This window comes from Anomaloglossus baeobatrachus, chromosome 9, assembly GCF_048569485.1.
Source record: "Anomaloglossus baeobatrachus isolate aAnoBae1 chromosome 9, aAnoBae1.hap1, whole genome shotgun sequence".
In the NCBI taxonomy this organism is placed as follows: Eukaryota; Metazoa; Chordata; class Amphibia; order Anura; family Aromobatidae; genus Anomaloglossus; species Anomaloglossus baeobatrachus.
This window is the reverse complement of record NC_134361.1, coordinates 19,602,216-19,620,640: the sequence shown is the minus strand read 5'-3', so window position 1 is coordinate 19,620,640 and position 18,425 is coordinate 19,602,216. Positions and strand designations below refer to the sequence as shown.

The window sequence follows — 18,425 nt, the reverse complement described above, 5'->3', positions numbered from 1 at the left end:
TCTGGAATGTAATCAAGAGGAAGATGAATAGTCACAAGCGGTCAAACAAAGAAGAACTGCTTAAATTTCTGCACGAGGAGTGGCATAAGGTCACCCAAAAGCAGCGTGATAGACTGGTGGAAAGCAGCCAAGACGCAGGAAAGCTGGGATTAAAAATCATGGTTATTCCACAAAATATTGATTTCTGAACTCTTCTTGAAATAAAACATTATTAGTATTGTTGTTTCTAAAGGATTATGAACTTGTTTTCCTTGCATTATTTGAGGTCTGAAAGCAATGCATTGTTCTGTTATTTTGACCATTTCTCATTTTCAGAAAATAAATACAAAATTTATTGCTTGGAAATTCGGAGACATGTTGTCCTAATCGGAACGAGAAAGCAGTCGCAGCATGCTGCGGGTGGAATGCGATCTTGTTTCACTCACACTCATTCAAGTCTATAGGGCGAGAGAAAGAGCGCATTGCTCTCGCGTTACACCGGTGTAACGCGAGAGCAGTGCGATTCTCGCATCAGCCGGCAACGGAGGAGATAGAGAGATAAATCCCTCCCTCCGTGGCGCTGGCCCTCCTCTCCACGGCGCCGGCCTTCTGCAACTGTGGTCTGATCGCACGATCGAACCACAGTCGCATGACACATGGCTCCCACTGTGCTGCGAGCGTGTGCCCAAGTGTCATGAGCACTCGCAGTAATCCCTGTGTGGCCTCAGCCTTACAGTGATCACTGGAAATTCTGGCACAGTACCCGGACCATAGCAAGGCATCACATTACTCTTTGCAGCCTCCGGTCCAATCCCTCCAGCTCTCCCAGTGACCACCTGTTATAAAGACACACCGTAACCCATGCTCTTCACCAGCCTTTGTGACACTAGGCCCTCTGATAGTTTCCTCCGGAAACATGGCTTCAGAACTGATTCTCCCAGCCGCCATGCCACGCACTACACAAGAGATTGTACGAAAGTAGAAAATTGAGCTTACCACGTTTGCTCGAGGAATGACAAGCCAAGGAGAGTAACCGGTGAGTGCACTCCTACTGATGCAACACAACCATATAAAGTAAAGGAAACTTTGATCCCAGTTGGCACAATCAGTCGGTAAATGTTTAAAAAAATATTTTATTTATTTAATCATGAATAAAAGAGCATGAAATTCAACTACACAAGCAGATAAAACAACTGACGCATTTCTGGTACTCTGTAGGCCCTTAGTCATACTAGAATGAGTAGCATCATAGGGAACATTTTAAATACACGTGGACCAATCATGTGGAACATAGAGACATAACGGAACACCCTTGTGCATCAAACCCCTTCAAAGTCATTTAGTTCCACATAGAAAAAAAGGCGGAAATCCACAGTTCAAAAACTGCTGAACATATTAAAAATACAAAAAAAGGTTTTTAATTCCCTCTCCCCCCCCCCTTTTCAGTATAGAAAATACACCATAAACAGCTGCAATTGCATACATGAAAAATCACTAAATATACAATAGTTCGTTCGGAAAGTTTGTGTTAGAAATCTAAAGCGGGCTTTACACGCTGCGATATCGGTACCAATATCGCTATTGTGCGTACCCGCCCCCATCGTTTGTGCGACACGGGCATATCGCTGCCCGCCGCGCACCCCCGTCATACGCACTTACCTGCCCTGCAACGTCTCTCTGGCCGGTAATCCGCCTCCTTTCTAAGGGGGCGGGTCGTGCGACGTCACACGGCAGGCGTCCAATAGAAGCGGAGGGGCAGAAATTAGCGGAACGTAACATCCCGCCCACCTCTTTCCTTCCCGATAGCCGGTGGACGCAGGTAAGGAGATGTTCATCGCTCCTGCGGTGTCACACATAGCGATGTGCGCTGCCGCAGGAACGAGGAACAACATCGTTAATTAGAAGAGAACGATTTTTTGTTTTAGGACGACCTCTCTGCCGCAAACGATTTTGGCCGCTTTTGCGATCGTTTTAGGTCGCACATAAGTGTCACACGCTGCGATATCGTTAATGACGCCGGATGTGCATCACTAACGACATGACCCCGACGATAAATCATTAACGATATCGTAGTGTCTAAAGCCCGCTTTACTCCAAAAGGCTTCTCTAAGGGTTACATTTTTATACCAATTTCCGCCTCTTTTTGGACAGAATACTTTTCTGAATAGCAAAAAATCAAAAATTTTATTTTATTTGCAATTTTTAAGCAATTGCAGTGGTTTATGGTGTATTTTTTTTGTACTGAATAGGGGGAAAAATGTTTTTGTTTTTTGTTTGCATTTCTAATGTGGTCAGCACTTTTTAACTAAGCATTTCCCCCTTTTTTTTTCTTTGTACAGTTAAAGGGAACCTGTCAGCAGAAATTTCCCCTAAAACCTCACAGATTCCCCCTCTGCAGCTCGTGGGCTGCATTCTAGAAAGGTCCCTGTTATTATTGTGCCCACTTTCTGACCAAAAAAAAGAGTTTATAAAGAGGTACCTTTTTGGCTTCGGATTCTATAAATCAGACACGGGGGCGGGCTGCCTGATGGCCGTTATTCTGCCCCCTGGTCCTGTATGCCGCCCCCATCGCTGATTTCCATACTTTTGGACGCCGCCCACTGCTCCAGCCATCCCCGCGCATGCCCAGTGCCAGTCTCACGGGACTGAGCAGTGTGACCGCTGGTGACGTATGCGCAGGCAAGTGATTATGGGCGGGGCTGTGATTGTTATCAGCAAGTACCCGCCCATAATCTCGTGAGCGCGCAAACCTCTCCAGCGTCACACTGTGCTCAGTGTAGATGCTAGACTGTATGGGCTGCTTCCAGGTATGACATCCCTTTGTCACGTGATAGTATTTTGAACACGCCCCTATCACGTGACAAAGGGACGTCATCCCTGGAAGCAGCCCATACAGTCTAGCATCTACACTGAGCACAGTGTGACGCTGGAGAGGTTTGCGCGCTCACGAGATTATGGGCGGGTACTTGCTGATAACAGTCACTTGCCTGCGCACACGTCACCAGCAGTCACAGTGCTCAGTCCCGTGAGACTGGCACTGGGCATGCGCGGGGATGGCTGGAGCAGTGGGCGGCGTCCAAAAGTATGGAAATCAGCGATGGGGGCGGCATACAGGACCAGGGGGCAGAATAACGGCCATCAGGCAGCCCGCCCCCGTGTCTGATTTATAGAATCCGAAGCCAAAAAGGTACCTCTTTATAAACTCTTTTTTTTGGTCAGAAAGTGGGCACAATACTAACAGGGACCTTTCTAGAATGCAGCCCAGGAGCTGCAGAGGGGGAATCTGTGAGGTTTTAGGGGAAATTTCTGCTGACAGGTTCCCTTTAAATAACTTTGAATGAGTTTAATGCACAGAGGTTTTCCGTTATGTCTTTATGTTCCACATGATTGGTCCACGTGTATTTAAAATGTTTCCTATGATGCTACTCATTATACTATAAATAAGGCCTAAGCCACACGGCGAGAAAATCGGTGTGAGTGGAGTGCGATAAAAAATCGCATTGCACTCAGACTAATTTTAGCCTGTGTGACAGCACACATAAGCGATTTATTTTCTCAGCCCTAATCGGACCGAGAAAACAATCGCAGCATGCTGCAATTGGAATGCGAGACTCTTTCTCTCGCACCCATTCAAGTGTATGGGGCGAGAGAAAAATCGCACGGCACTCGCGTACAGCGGAGTACCGCGCATGCAGAGCGAGAATCGCAATAGCTGGCTACGGAGGAGAGAGGGAGAGAAATATCTCCCTCCTCCGTGACGGCCCGCCCCTCCCGCAGCGCCGGCCCACCTTCCCGCAGCTGAGGTCCGCTCGCACGGTCGGACCTCAGTCGCAGGGATACTAGCATGACACTCTGCTCCTGCTATGCGGCCAGCGCGAGCCGGGTGTCATGCAAGTATCGCACTAGTGCCCCGTGTGGCCCCCACCTAAAGGTGCACATGGTGCCAGAAACGCGTTAGATTTATCTAGTTTTGTAGCTGAATTTCATGCTTTTTTCATTCATGAATACAGAATTAAATAATTTTTGTGCCACCTGGGATCCCAAGGTTCCTTTACTCTAAACCAGAGGTCTTAAACCTTTCTGACCATGAGAGCCACATTCAGCTCTGAAAGAGGGTTGCAGGCCACATTCTGAGACAGGGCCGTGAGCCACATCCAGCGGCCGCCCCCTCACAGTAGTGACACCCATAGACCCCCATTACCTGTATAATGACAGCCAAAGCTTTTCCACAGAAATCAAACCGAGGCAGTATACAGTTCCAAGATCCAGGGGTTCCTACCTTACCCCCATTGAGATCTGCTCTTCTGTGTGGGACTACTCACAAATGTCACCCTCTGGAGACCTGCTCTCTATGGCTGTTTGCTAGATCTGGTGCTTAAGTACCAAGCTTGAAGACAGCCACACATCACAGGCTTGAGAGCCACATGTGGCTTTCGAGCTACAGGTTGGGGACCCCTGCTCTAAATCATCAATTACAGGGGATACCAATTCTGCCCAAAATAAGGCAGATAATGTATTTATCTTTTTGTAATAATGCTATATGTCATATGGCTACTACATCTAACCATCCCAAAGCTGACATTGAAAACCTAGCGAGATGTAAGAGATGAAAATGTGCCCATGCACGCACATTGGTCTGACAGCTATTTTGCCAGATCACAAACCTATGTGTAGTCCGAACCTGCTGTCACGTGGGTCTAGACCCATCCTGATTCCTTATGGCATCGTTTGGGTTATGACCTGTGGAGGACCATTGCTTAGCAGTACAGCTGACTCTAAGTCTATGTGCCCACGGGACTATGTCCTTGCGGAATTTGCCGCGAAAAACCTGCATATTTATCTGGATTTTCTAGATAAATCTGCAGGTTTTAGCAAGTACAGACACTCCCCATGTTATCTTATGGGACATGGGGAGTGATGTGTCCATGCTGCGGTATGTGCGACTGCGGAATATGCTGCGGATGTCCTGCAGCCACACATAACTGCATGTCAATTATTCCTGCGGAAATCCCGGCCCTCCACTATATAGATAGAGGCCGGGACTTCCGCAGGTAATTCGCATGAATGTCCGCAGCTATTTCGCTGGAATCCCGCAGCTATGTATAGCTGCGGATTCCGGGGAGCTGCTGCGGGAAACCTGCGGACGTACCTGCGGATATATCCACTGGTACAGAGTCTTGTGGTCACATAGCCTAAGCGTGTTAAGTGGTGTTGTGCCATTGTCAATAGAACCTTAATGATGATGTGAATTTTGGCACCATGGTCAACCAGACACTGCCGATACTGCAACCCATTCAGTTGAATAGGGCTTGTTAGGAAAATCAAGAGTTAAATGTTTTAACAAAATGTATTTTGAATTTTCATGCTTAGGACTTGGGAAAGAGATGAGCAAGAATGGAAATTGTGTCCTCAAGTTTGTAAAAACTTATGGTTATCTGCAGACTTGAGACTTAGATAAGAGATAAGCAGACATATGTGGGAGCACCTGTTCCAATTATTAAATTCCTTGCTCCATTTAGTAAATGCGTTATTACTGTTAGGAAATTCCAAAGACGTTGCGTTCACATATAGATTTTAACCAATAAGAAATGGACCGGTATTTCTAAATGTCTATCGTGTTGTAATCTAAGGGTATAAAAGGGCTTGTGATGTATTATTTGACAGACAACGTCTTGACTTGTCTCTTTACTGCAAGAAAAAAACTGCTTTCTTCAGATAAATCTGTGTCTCAAGAAATAATTTCTCTTACCGGTTAAGATTCAGTTCTTCACTAGTGAGAAGCGAGCACTACCATGCACCGGTACTCTGTACTCCTAATTAGCAGTTGGGCGCTTGGATGGGCTTGACTCATGTATCGAGTACAATTGAAGTCAGTAGCATGGTAGTGCTCGCTCATCACTAGGTACAAGTACCATGCGCCCAAGCACGGTAGTGCTCGCTCATCACTAGTTACAAGTACTGAGCACCCGAGCATGGTAGTGCTCGCTCATCACTACACTGTGTGCAGAATTATTAGGTAAATGAGTATTTTGATCACATGATACTTTTTATACATGTCGTCCCACTCCAAGCTGTATAGGCTGAGAGCCAACTACCAATTAAGTAAATCAGGTGATGTGCATCTCTGCAATGAGGAGGGGTGTGGTGTAATGACATCAACACCCTATATAAGGTGTGCTTAATTATTAGGCAACTTCCTTTCCTTTGGCAAAATGGATCAGAAGAGAGATTTGACGGGCTCTGAAAAGTCCATATTGTGAGATGTCTTGCAGAGGGATGCAGCCGTCTTGAAATTGCCAAACTTTTGAAGCGTGATCACCGAACAATCAAGTGTTTCATGGCAAATAGCCCACAGGGTCGCAAGAAGCGTGTTGGGCAAAAAAAAGGGCAAAATAACTGCCCATGAATTGAGGAAAATCAAGCGTGAAGCTGCCAAGATGCCATTTGCCGCCAGTTTGGCCATATTTCAGAGCTGCAGTGTTACTGGAGTATCAAAAAGCACCAGGTGTGCCATACTCAGGGACATGGCCAAGGTAAAGAAGGGTAAAAAACGACCACCTTTGAACAAGAAACATAAGCTAAAATATCAAGACTGGGCCAAGAAATATCCGAAGACTGATTTTTCAAAGGTTTTATGGACTGATGAAATAAGAGTGGCTCTTGATGGGCAGATGGATGGGCCAGAGGCTGGATCAGTAAAGGGCAGAGAGTTCCACTCCGACTCAGACGCCAGCAAGGTGGAGGTGGGCACTGGTATGGGCTGGGATCAGCAAAGATTAACTTGTGGGACCTTTTTGGGTTGAGGATGGAGTGAAGCTCAACTCCAGACCTACTGCCAGTTTCTGGAAGACAACTTCTTCAAGCAGTGGTACAGACAGAAGTCGGTATCGTTCAAGAAATACATGATTTTCATACAGGACAATGCTCAATCACATGCATCCAACTACTCCACAGCGTGGCTGGCCAGTAAAGGTCTAAAAGATAAAAAAATAATGACATGGCCCCCTTGTTCGCCTGATCTGAATCCCATAGAGAACCTGTGGTCCCTCATAAAATGTGAGATCTACAGGCAGAGAAAACAGTGTCTGGAGGCTGTGGTGGCTGCTGCACGCAATGTTGATCGTAAACAGATCAAGCAACTGACAGAATCTATGGATGGTCGGCTGTTGAGTGTCATCATAAAGAAAGGTGGCTATATTGGTCACTAATTTTTGGGGGTTTTGTTTTTGCATGTCAGAAATGTTTAATTCTAAATTTTGTGCAGTTATATTGATTTACCTGGTGAAAATAAACAAGTGAGATGGGAATATATTTGGTTTTTATTACGTTGCCTAATAATTCTGCACAGTAATAGTTACCTGCACAAACAGATATCCTCCTAAGATAGGCAAATCTAAAAAAAAAGCCACTCCAACTGCCAAAAATATTAAGCTTTGATATTTATGAGTCTTTTGGGTTGATTGAGAACATAGTTGTTGATCAATAGTAAAAAAAAACCTTCTAAAATACAATTTGCCTAATAATTCTGCACACGGTGTAGTTACGAGTACCGAGCATGGTAGTGCTCGCTCATCACTATTCTCACCCAGCCCCTGGACATCAGCAGCAATGTGCAGAGGAATATTCAAAAGGTCTCTGGACCCTACAGTCTTGTAATAAGTGAGGGGCACCCGCCATTGGACCCCCACTCTTTAGCAAGAGACCTTATATCCTAGCCGGGTGCCGTCACTTACCTTTTGGGAAATACTTAGTTTAGTCCGTCACTTTGTACAGATCGTGAATATAATGAACATGTCGCGATGTGTACGTTTATTCTCCACACCTAGAATTCCTGCTGAACCCGAAGGATCTGGATGAGCAGTACTATAGAGTGTTCTTAGAATATTATTGTAAAAGACATTTGCTGGGAATCTCTTACTGGAACGCTAACACTAATATGATTTATATGAGATAATGGACCTCCTATGGTGAGGTGAGGTATAGGAAGTCGCTGCGGCGTCCTGTCACGTTCTTGAGATGTGTAATATATATATATATATATATAATCTTTATGTCCTTATACTGCGCTGTAGGGAGTCATTATTTGCTCCAAGTCACATGTAATATAATATCATCTGCTCATACTGTATCCTGATAGACTGTCCTTATAATGATGGGGATCGGCATGGCTGAGCAGGAAGCCATATACTTTACTGCATATCATTATAAAAACGCTGACCAATCCTACAAATAGATCAGATCTGTAAGGAACAGTAAAATAATAATAAAAAAAGTAATTCACTCACCACCACAAATTCTGCCCGGTCCTGTATGATCCCATAAATTCCGATCCTCGTTAGGACCACGTTGATGTAAACGCTTTGTCCAAACAATTTTTGTGGAATGTGATATGACATCGACACACACAGTAAGGGGCACTTTGCACACTACGACATCATAGGTGCGATGTCGGCGGGGTCAAATTGAAAGTGACGCACATCTGGCATCGCAGGCGATATCGTAGTGTGTAAAGCCTTTTTGATACGATTAACGAGCGCAAAATCGTCGTAATCGTATCATCGGTGTAGCGTCGGTCATTTCCATAATTTGGAAATGACCGATGTTACGATGTTGTTCCTCATTCCTGCGGCAGCGCACATCGCTGTGTGTGAAGCCGCAGGAGCGAGGAACATCTCCTACCGGCCTCACTGCGGCTCACGCCAGCTATGCGGAAGGAAGGAGTTGGGCGGGATGTTTACGTCCCTCTCATCTCCGCTCCTCCGCTTCTATTGGCCGCCTGCCGTGTGACGTCGCTATGACTCCTCACGACCCGCCCCCTTAATGAGGAGGCGGGTCACCGGCCAGAGCGACGTCGCAGGGCAGGTGAGTGCATGTGAAGCTGCCGTTGCGATAATGTTCGCTACGGCAGCTATCACAAGATGTCGCAGCTGCGACGGGGGCGGGACTATCGCGCTCGGCATCGCGGCATCGGCTTGCGATGTCGTAGAGTGCAAAGGGCCCCTAAGAAGCATGAAATTAAACTTTTTAGTTAATTTAATTATAGATCTGATCTACTTTTGTCTGAATCTGAGAACGGTTTACAGTTTTTCGGTAATTTAGTGTCACATGTAACATTTCAGTTATGATTTTTGCTAATTATTTTTTCAAAAATTACAGCTTAAACTGCAACTTTTTGGCACTGATTCGCCCCAGATATACGTCTGTCACATCTGCATGAAGAGGAGGATAAATATTACCCTCGGTTTTCCATATAAAGCTAACCTGGAATTAAATGGGGGGCTGCAGGGGCGTGAGGTCCATAGAAGGTAATCTTTAAGGGGTTTTTTGCTTGAATAAAAAATGTTTCCTGATAATTATAGTTGTTAAAAAAAACCAAAATGTGCTTTACTTGCCCTTCTGGGGTCTAGTGCAATGTTTCCGCTACTGCCCCATTATATGGCTGCAATGGTGTTGTCATGTTGACATTGCTACGGACAATCGGAGAGGTCAGCAGCTCTGCCAGGATAGTCGGCACAAGCCACTGAGTTCACTGATACATACAGTAAAGAAGGCATCAATCGAGACTTGGCGCTGGACCCTGTGAGGGTAGAGCACTGTTTTTGTTGTTACAAAAAACTACTGATAAGGCCCCTTTCAGACATCCGTGTGTAAACAGGTACAAGCCACATATACCGGTATGGTCATCCATTTGACATCCGTGTGTCATACGTGTAATGTCCGTGTTTGCATATGTGTGATATCTGTGTGACTGCTACCGGTGAAAAAAAAATGCATGATACTGAATTAATGTTTTTTTTTTAATGTGTAAAAGATGGGCAAAGCCTGACAATTATAGATAGATATAGATAGATAAAATAGAGAGATATAAGGAAAGCAAATAAAAAATACCATATAAAATAGACATAAAGGTATAGAGATAGGTAACTTGGTCAGCTGTTTTACAAACTAGATACCACTGTATGTGGAATAACAGCATTTTTATTTTTTAATTTAAAAAAAATGACGTGGGGTCCCCCCAATTTTAATATCCAGCACAGGAACAGCTCTCTGCTGTACTTTGGGGGCTGGTTATTCAAAATACAGAGGATCCCACTCTTATTTCTCTAGTCCCTTCCACGACAGCATAGGAGGTTGTCTCTCCACGCCCTAATTGGGACAGGAAGTTCAAGAGGTTTAAAAGGACCCTCCCACCTCCCACAGCCAGTGTCTTTCCTGTCCCCATGGGGCATGGAGAGGTTTTGTTTTTCTCCTATGCTGTGGTGGCCGGCGAACTACAGTATATTTTTTTTTTTTTCTTTTTCCTTCTTCCCCTGTTACCTTAAGCCGGACAGCATCGGTCGGGCCTTCACCGCTCCTCCCTTGCTGTTCCCTCACGCTGTGGGGGACCGCTGCTCCAGCCTTCCGGATCCTCCTGAGGGGTGATGCAGGCTGTTGAGCTCCCCGGCCGGCGTCCTCCCTGAGCCGCCGGCCGCTTCCCGCATGCACGCTGCCGGAGCGATCCGGAAGTGCTCCCGGGGGCGGGACTTCCGGTCTTGCGGACTTCCGGTCGAGCGCTTCCGGTTTGCGGAGGCAGCGTGGAGGCACGCCGACGGTGACACGGCCTGCCCAGGACCGGATGCGGGAGGCGGGGAACGTGCACCGTCACTGGGGGGGCAGGCCGTTTTGCATAGGGGCTGCCACGAAGACATCAGATCATGGTAAGCAACCGTGCTCCCTGTCATGTCTTCCGCTGCAGCTGCATCTGCAGAACCCAGTGTGCCCCCTGCTACTGTGAGTATGGAGGGGAATGGTCCCTCGGACATAGGTCTCATCAGATGATTTATGGCTCTATGGTCTGTGTTTTCTAGGAGGACAAGGCCACCAAGAAAACTGACAGAAATGAAAAATCAGAGAAGCCTGAGAAGTCAGAAAAAGCTGACAAGTCCGATAAGCCTGATAGACCTGACAGAGTGGAAAAAATTAAAAAATGTCCTATCTGTATAAAGAAGCTCCCTGCAGTATGGGATAAAAAGCTTTGCCAGCAATGTACGGACCAGATTATTAGGGCCGAACAACCATCTCTGATAGATGAGTTGCGGTCCATGATGAAACAGGAGAATAGGGCCTCTCTGGCCTCCCTTCCTGTTCCTGGCCCTGCTCCTGGCAATGCTCCTGGACCCTCTCCTCCAAAAAAGAGGAGACTCCAGTCAACCCCATCTGATCAGGAGGACGCTGATTCCACCTCTGAGGGTCCTGATGAAGGATTTCCATCTGGGGGGTCTGACCAGTCCTTTCTATTTCACTCAGAAGAGTTGGGGGATCTTATTGGGGCAGTTTGGAGCACTATGGGTTTAGAGGAAGTACAGTCTCTTCCTTCAATCCAGGACGAAATGTTTGCTGGCCTGAAGTCAGTCAAACAGTTGGGATTCCCAGTTCATGCCAATGTTTTGGATATTGTCTCTCAGGAATGGGAATTTCCTGAGAGGCGGGTACGGAGTGACCTTAGACACCGGTTTCCTCTGGAACCTTCGGGTCTACATTGGGAGGTCCCAAGAGTAGACGTTCAGGTGGCTAGGGTAGCTAAGCAAACGGCTCTTCCCTTTGAGGATACTTCCCAACTGAAGGATCAGATGGATAGGAAGGTAGAGGGCCTGATGAAGCGGTCCTGGGAGGCATCGTCTTCCTCTATTCAAGCCAACATTGCCTCCACCTGCGTATCCAGGTCCCTAATTAGGTGGTTAGACCAGTTGGAGGCTCATATTTCCCAAGGGACCCCTAGGGAGGAATTACTGGAATCCCTTCCCTTGCTTAGGAAGGCTACCTGTTTTCTGGCAGATACCTCGGTGGAATCTGTCCGCCTGGCAGCCAGGACCTCGGTGCTTTCTAACTCTGCCCGACGTGCCCTCTGGCTTAAGGCCTGGAGCGGAGACTCCACCTCCAAAATGAGGCTTTGTTCACTTTCGTTTAAAGGGGATTTAGTGTTTGGGCCTGCCCTGGATGATATCCTGGACAAGGCGACTGATCGTAAGGCCTTGCCCGATCCTAGACCTAACAGGAAGCGGTCCTTTCGTCCCTCGATGCCTCAGGCCTCCCAGCCCAGAGGGAAAGGGAAGGCTGGCAGGTGGAGCTATCCCTAAGGTAGAGGGAGAAACATCCTCATCCCTCCCCATCAGCAACGTCCTCAGCAGGACGAACAGTGACTCGGCCCGGGTGGGGGGAAGACTCTCAGCGTTTCTTCCCCAGTGGCAGTCCATAACCACTTGCCAATGGGTTCTGAAGATCATCTCGGACGGTCTTCTCATAGAATTCCTTTCCCCCCCTCTTCCGGGTCTCCGAGTCACTGCGCTGGCGTCACCGGGTTCACAGGCTCTGTTGTACACAAAGATTATAGAGCTAGTGCACTCGGGGGTCGTTTCCCCAGTCCCGAGTCAGGAAGAAGGGGTAGGACACTACTCCCGTCTCTTCCTGGTCAAGAAGCCATCCGGCGACGTCCGTATAATTATCAATTTAAAACGTCTAAACCGTCAGGTCAGGTACCGGCGGTTCAAGATGGAGTCGGTGAAATCAGCTATTCCCCTGATAGGTCTACACCATCAGATGGCCTCTATAGATCTGAAAGACGCCTACTTCCATGTACCCGTCCATCCAGGACACAGGCAATACCTCAGGTTTGCGGTGCTTCACAGGGAGGAAGTACTTCATTTCCAATTCAATGTACTTTCCTTCGGGATCTCCTCAGCTCCAAGGATCTTTTCCAAGATCATGGCAGAGGTGGTCGCCTTCATAAGATTGCAGGGTATCTGTCTGGTTCCATATTTGGACGACTTTCTTCTCATGGCTCCATCTGCTCCAACCCTCCGGAGCCATGTGGAAAGGTCTTTGGGAATCCTTCGGTCTCTGGGATGGATTCCCAATCTCAAAAAATCACAGTTAACCCCCTCCTCCACTCGGCAGTTTCTCGGAGTGCTGCTGGACTCCGACAGACAGGCATCTTTTCTCCCAGAGGGCCACAGGATATCTCTGTTAGCCAAAATATCAAAGCTTCGCAGGCAGGCTCGCCCGACGCTTCGAGCAGCTATGTCAGCTTTGGGTTCCATGACATCCTGCATTCCTTCAGTCAGGTGGGCTCAGGCCCATTCTCGGTGTCTCCAGGATCATATCCTGGCATATTGGGACAGACTCCCGTCATCCCTAAACAGAAGGTTTCGCCTCTCGGAGTCCGTCTCCTCATCCCTTCTCTGGTGGCTGAGTCCCGCCAACCTGCAGGTGGGGGTTGCCTGGACTCAGAAACCCCTGGTTACACTGACCACAGATGCCAGCCTACGAGGATGGGGGGCAATGGTGGCAAATTCCCCATTTCAAGGGGTCTGGAGTCCTTACGTCAGCTCCCAATCCTCCAACTACAGGGAGCTCAGGGCAGTCAAGGAAGCCCTCCTTGCGGCTCAGGACCTCGTCCGGGACTCTCACGTCCTGGTATATTCAGACAATGTCACAACAGTGGCACATCTCCGCCATCAGGGCAGTACACGCTCAGGCGCCCTGAAGTCAGTATCCTCCCGAATCTTTCAATGGGCAGAACAATCTCTGCTCTCCCTTTCTGCGGTCCATCTGAAGGGCTCCCTCAATCTTCAGGCGGATTTCCTGAGTCGTCGGGATGTTCATCCAGGGGAATGGAGCCTGGATCAGGCGGTGTTCTGCTCCCTAGTGGCAAGGTGGGGTGCACCAGAGGTGGACCTCTTTGCCTCGGCAGGGAATCGCAAGGTCGCAACATATTTCTCCCTGAACCCAAGGGACGAGGCGTTAGGGGTAGACGCTTTCTGCCACAGTTGGTCCTTTCGCCTCGCTTACGCGTTCCCCCCTCTTCCTCTTCTCGCACGGGCCCTGAGGAAGATCAGAGACGAGGGGGTCCCAACTATACTGGTAGCCCCTCTGTGGCCCCAGAGGAGTTGGTACAGCCTGCTCATGACGCTAGGAATCGACGGCCCAGTCCTCTTAGGTTCGGACCCCAGCTTACTGTCACAGGGTCCGATTTTCCATCCGGCTCCCCAGAAACTCAACTTGGCTGTCTGGCTTCTGAGGCCCGGGCACTGAAGGCCCAAGGGCTTTCTGACAAAGTTGTGGCTACGCTACAGAAGAACCGTAAACCTGTGACTAATAGTATATACAACAAAATCTGGAAGAGATTTTCCTCCTGGTGTGGTTCTCGGCCTCCTGACCCTCTTCGGCCTAATATTGCGCAGATTCTGGACTTTCTCCAGAGTGGTTTAGACTTAGGTCTTAGGCCTAGCACCCTGAAAGTTCAGGTGTCAGCACTCAGTGCAGTCTTTGACACGGCTCTGGCAGATCATCGTTGGATCCGTCGGTTCTTTGTGTCCGCTAGTAGACTCTGTCCACGTCAGGGGGTCCTGACGCCTCGCTGGGATCTCAATGTGGTCCTTACAGGACTATCTCAGTCTCCGTTTGAACCTCTGTGCTCTTGTAACATTCGTTCCCTTTCTCACAAGACTGCTTTTCTTGTGGCTATTACATCTGCTCGCAGAGTCGGCGAACTTCAGGCTTTGTCTGTTAGGGAACCTTACCTGACCATCAGAGATGACAGCATTGTTTTTCAGCTGGACCCTTCCTTCCTTCCCAAGGTGGTTTCGGATTTTCACCGTTCGCAGTCCATCGTCCTGCCTTCCTTCTGTCAGAATCCTCGGACTCCGGGTGAGGAAGTGTTTCATTCTTTGGATGTCCGTCGGATAGTGTTGCACTACCTAGAGGTTACTGCTTCTTGGCGCCTTGATTCTAACCTGTTCATCCAGCCCTTTGGCCGCAATAAGGGCAAGAAGGTGGCTAAGAGTACAGTCGCCAACTGGATTGTGCGGGCAATTAGAGATGCATACCTCGCTCAGCATCTCTCTCCACCTACTGGATTCACGGCGCACTCCACCAGGGCTACCTCTGCCTCCTGGGCCGAACGGGCAGGGGCCTCCCCTGAGCAGATCTGCAAGGCGGCTACGTGGTCTTCGCTCCATACTTTCACGAAGCATTATCGTCTGGATCTGGATTCCAACAGGGATTTGGCCTTTGGCAGGAAAGTCCTGCAGGCTGTGGTCCCCCCCTAGGTATCAATTCTTTGGTATTCCTCCTATGCTGTCGTGGAAGGGACTAGAGAAATTAGAATTATTCTTACCGATAATTCGGTTTCTAGGACCTTCCACGACAGCAGGTAATTCCCTCCCCTATGTATTCATATATTCCTGAATGTGTAGTACTTCTCATATGCTATGGATTCTTTGTAAGACACTGGCTGTGGGAGGTGGGAGGGTCCTTTTAAACCTCTTGAACTTCCTGTCCCAATTAGGGCGTGGAGAGACAACCTCCTATGCTGTCGTGGAAGGTCCTAGAAACCGAATTATCGGTAAGAATAATTCTTATTTTTTTAATTTTTTTTTTATTTATTAAAAAAAAAAAAAAGATGTGGGGTCCCCTCCATTTTACTAAAACCAGCCAAGGTACAGCAGACAACTGGGGGCTGATATTATTAGGGTGGGAAGGGCCATGGTTATTTGGTCCATTCTAGCCTAACAATAGCAGCTTGTAGCTACCCCAGAAGTGGCGCATCACATTAATGCGCCAATTCTGGTGCTGGACTCGGCTCTTTCCGTTGCCCTGGTGCGGTGGCAAATGGGGTAATATTTGTGTGGTTAATGCCAGCTGCAGCTGTCATCAAGCCCTGGTATTAGTAATGGGTGGTGTTTAGCAGACACCCCCAATACTAATCCAGTAGTTGAAAGGAGAATAAAAAAGCTTATTTGAGCAAAAAAAAAAAAAAACCTGACTCCAGCCCTCATTCACCAATTATTTTATTTATTTTTTTAAATACAAGAGGTCAACCGTAATCCCTTGTGAGGTCCCACGACGTTCCCCAAGAGTAAGGCTATGTTCACACTAGAAAAATGATTTTTCTTAAGAAATTTCTTAAGAAATTTCTTAAGAGTGCACCTGTGTTAAAAAACGCACCAAAAACGCACCTGCGTTAGGCTATGTTCACACACTGCGTTTTTTACCTGCGTTTTGGGTCCGTTTTTGCTGCAGAAATTTCTTGAGAAATTCTTGTAACCTTTCTGCAGACATTCCCCAGCAAAACCTATGGCAAAAAAAATTAGCTGTGCACACACTGCGTTTTTTTCTTAAGAAAATTCTTTCAGTAGATTTTCTTAAGAAAAAGAATGAGCATGTCACTTCTTTTCTGCAGCTAACTGCGTTTTTTGCCATAGATAATTGGCACAATAACGCAGGGAGCAACCAGCGGTAAAAACGCACCGAAAACGCGGCAAAAACGCAGGTGCGTTTTTGGTGCGTTTTTTAACACAGGTGCACTCTTAAGAAATTTCTTAAGAAAAATCATTTTTGTCTTCTGCAGCTCCGGTCACCTCCATGCAGCAGAGCTGGATGCGACGCTGGAGCATCCTGGATTACGCCGGACATGGAGGGCTTTTTCGGGCTTATTAAAGTGGTGAACCAGGGTATATGTTTGTGTTTTTTATTTCTAATAAAGGATTTTTTCGTGTGTGTGTGTGTTTATTTACTGTCACTTACAGATTAATCATGGAAGGCATCTCGGGCAGACGCCTGACATGATTAATCTAGGACTTATTGGCAGCTATGGGCTGCCAATAACTCTTTATTACCCCGATTTGCCAACGCACCAGGGCAAATCGGGAAGAGCCGGGTACAGTCCCAGAACTGTCGCATCTAATGTATGCGGCAATTCTGGGCGGCTGCTGACTGATATTGTTAGGCTCCCCATAACGTGGAGCTCCCCATCCTGAGAATACCAGCCTTCAGCCGTATGGCTTTATCTGGCTGGTTTTAAAATTGGGGGGGCCGCCCGCCGTTTTTTTTAATTATTTAATTATTTATTTCACTGCACAGTATAGACACGCCCACCGGCTGCTGTGATTGGGTGCAGTAAGACACCTGACACTCAGCGTGGGGGCGTGTCTCACTGCAACCAATCATAGGTGCCGGTGGGCGGGGAAAGCAGGGAATACGAGATTGTTTAATGAGCGGCCGGCTTTTTCAAAATAGTAAAAGCCGCCGGAACAGTGTGAATGCCGTGCAGCGCCGCGCCGGGGATCGGTGAGTATGAGAGAGGGGGGGAAAGGGATAGACCGACATGGACAGAGAGAGAGGGACAGAGATAGTGACCGACTGAAAGAGATTAGTGAATGACAGACATTGTGAGGCGCTTCAGAATGCAGCTTTTCAGCTGCGCTCTGAAGCGGACCTTTTTTAAGCTGTGGTGCAGAGCGCACACCTGCGCACATAGCCTCAGACATCACAATCGTACGAGGGATGTCACACGTTTCAATTGACTAGGTTCATACAACAAAACGTCCAATGTATGAGGAATTAACGACGTGTATGCAATCACCGTATTTTCGTTCAATCCTGATCGCACGTAGATGTCACACGCAAATACGTCACGAACGATTCCGGATGTGCGTCACTTACAACTTGACCCCGACGACGGATTGAAAGATTTATTGAAGCGTGTAAAGCAGGCATAATAAGTGCACGAAAAAAATCAGGAAAAACATAAAACACAAAACAATCAAACGCAATAAAAAATGTGGGTTTTTTCCTGCCAAAACATGTGTTTTTATGTGCAGAAAAGAAGCACATAAAAAAGCAACGTGTGCACATAACCTTAGAGCGAGGCACAGGTAACTCGTCTATGTAAACTTCTGATAGACAAAAATTCCTTCTGTTGTGTAAAATTAGAAATCTGAAGTGACCTATATGAGGAGGAGATGAGAATACCCCTTTAAAGCCTGCTTTACACCTTTCAATTAAGCATACGATATCGTATGCGATGTGACACGCCCCCATCGTATGTGCGGCACGTTCAATTTGTTGACCGTGTTGCACAATCGCTTAAAAGCTGTCACACGTACTTACACTTCCATATGACCTCGATGTGGGCGGCGAACATCCACTTCCTGGAGTGGGAGGGACGTTCGGCGTCACACCGACGTCACACGGCTGCCGGCCAATAGAAGCGGAGGGGCGGAGCTGAGCGGGACGTAAACATCCCACCCACCTCCTTCCTTCCGCAATGTCGGCGGGACGCAGGTAAGATCTGTTCATCGTTCCCGGGGTGTCACACACTGCGATGTGTGCTGCCTCAGGAACATTGAACAACCCGACGTGCAATTTTTAGGACGTGATCGACGTGTGTGCGATAAACGGTTTTACGTTCAATCGCAGTCGCACGTAGCTGTCACACGCTACAACACCACTAACGATGCCGGATGTGCGTCACTTATGACATGACCCCGCCGACACATCGTTAGATATGTTGTAGCGTGTAAAGCGGGCTTAAGTCTCCTCTGTATGTCACTAGACTTCTGTCACCTGGAAGCCATTGTGGAAGGCGGCCATGTTATTATGTTGTCATTATGGTCGAACAATGTCTA

At 47.6% G+C, this 18,425-nt stretch overlaps 1 protein-coding gene across 14 annotated transcripts in view; it reads left to right on the top strand.

The window, feature by feature from the left end:
* Positions 1-18,425, top strand: part of SYNGAP1 (synaptic Ras GTPase activating protein 1) — a 319,394-nt gene that overhangs the window by 17,100 nt on the left and 283,869 nt on the right. For 4 of the 14 annotated variants that reach the window (XR_012725275.1, XM_075323170.1, XM_075323177.1 and 1 more), the window contains exon 1: positions 9,224-9,284. The exons of 3 other annotated variants lie outside the window; for them this stretch is intronic. Coding sequence is in view for 10 of the 11 variants with exons in the window: in XM_075323170.1 (XP_075179285.1) it covers positions 9,251-9,284 (34 nt within the window). In the remaining variant the exon portion in view is untranslated. Of the gene's footprint in view, positions 1-9,222; positions 9,285-18,425 lie in introns of those variants that run through there. 7 more of the 14 variants (XM_075323175.1, XM_075323172.1, XM_075323169.1 and 4 more) reach the window with 4 other exon arrangements.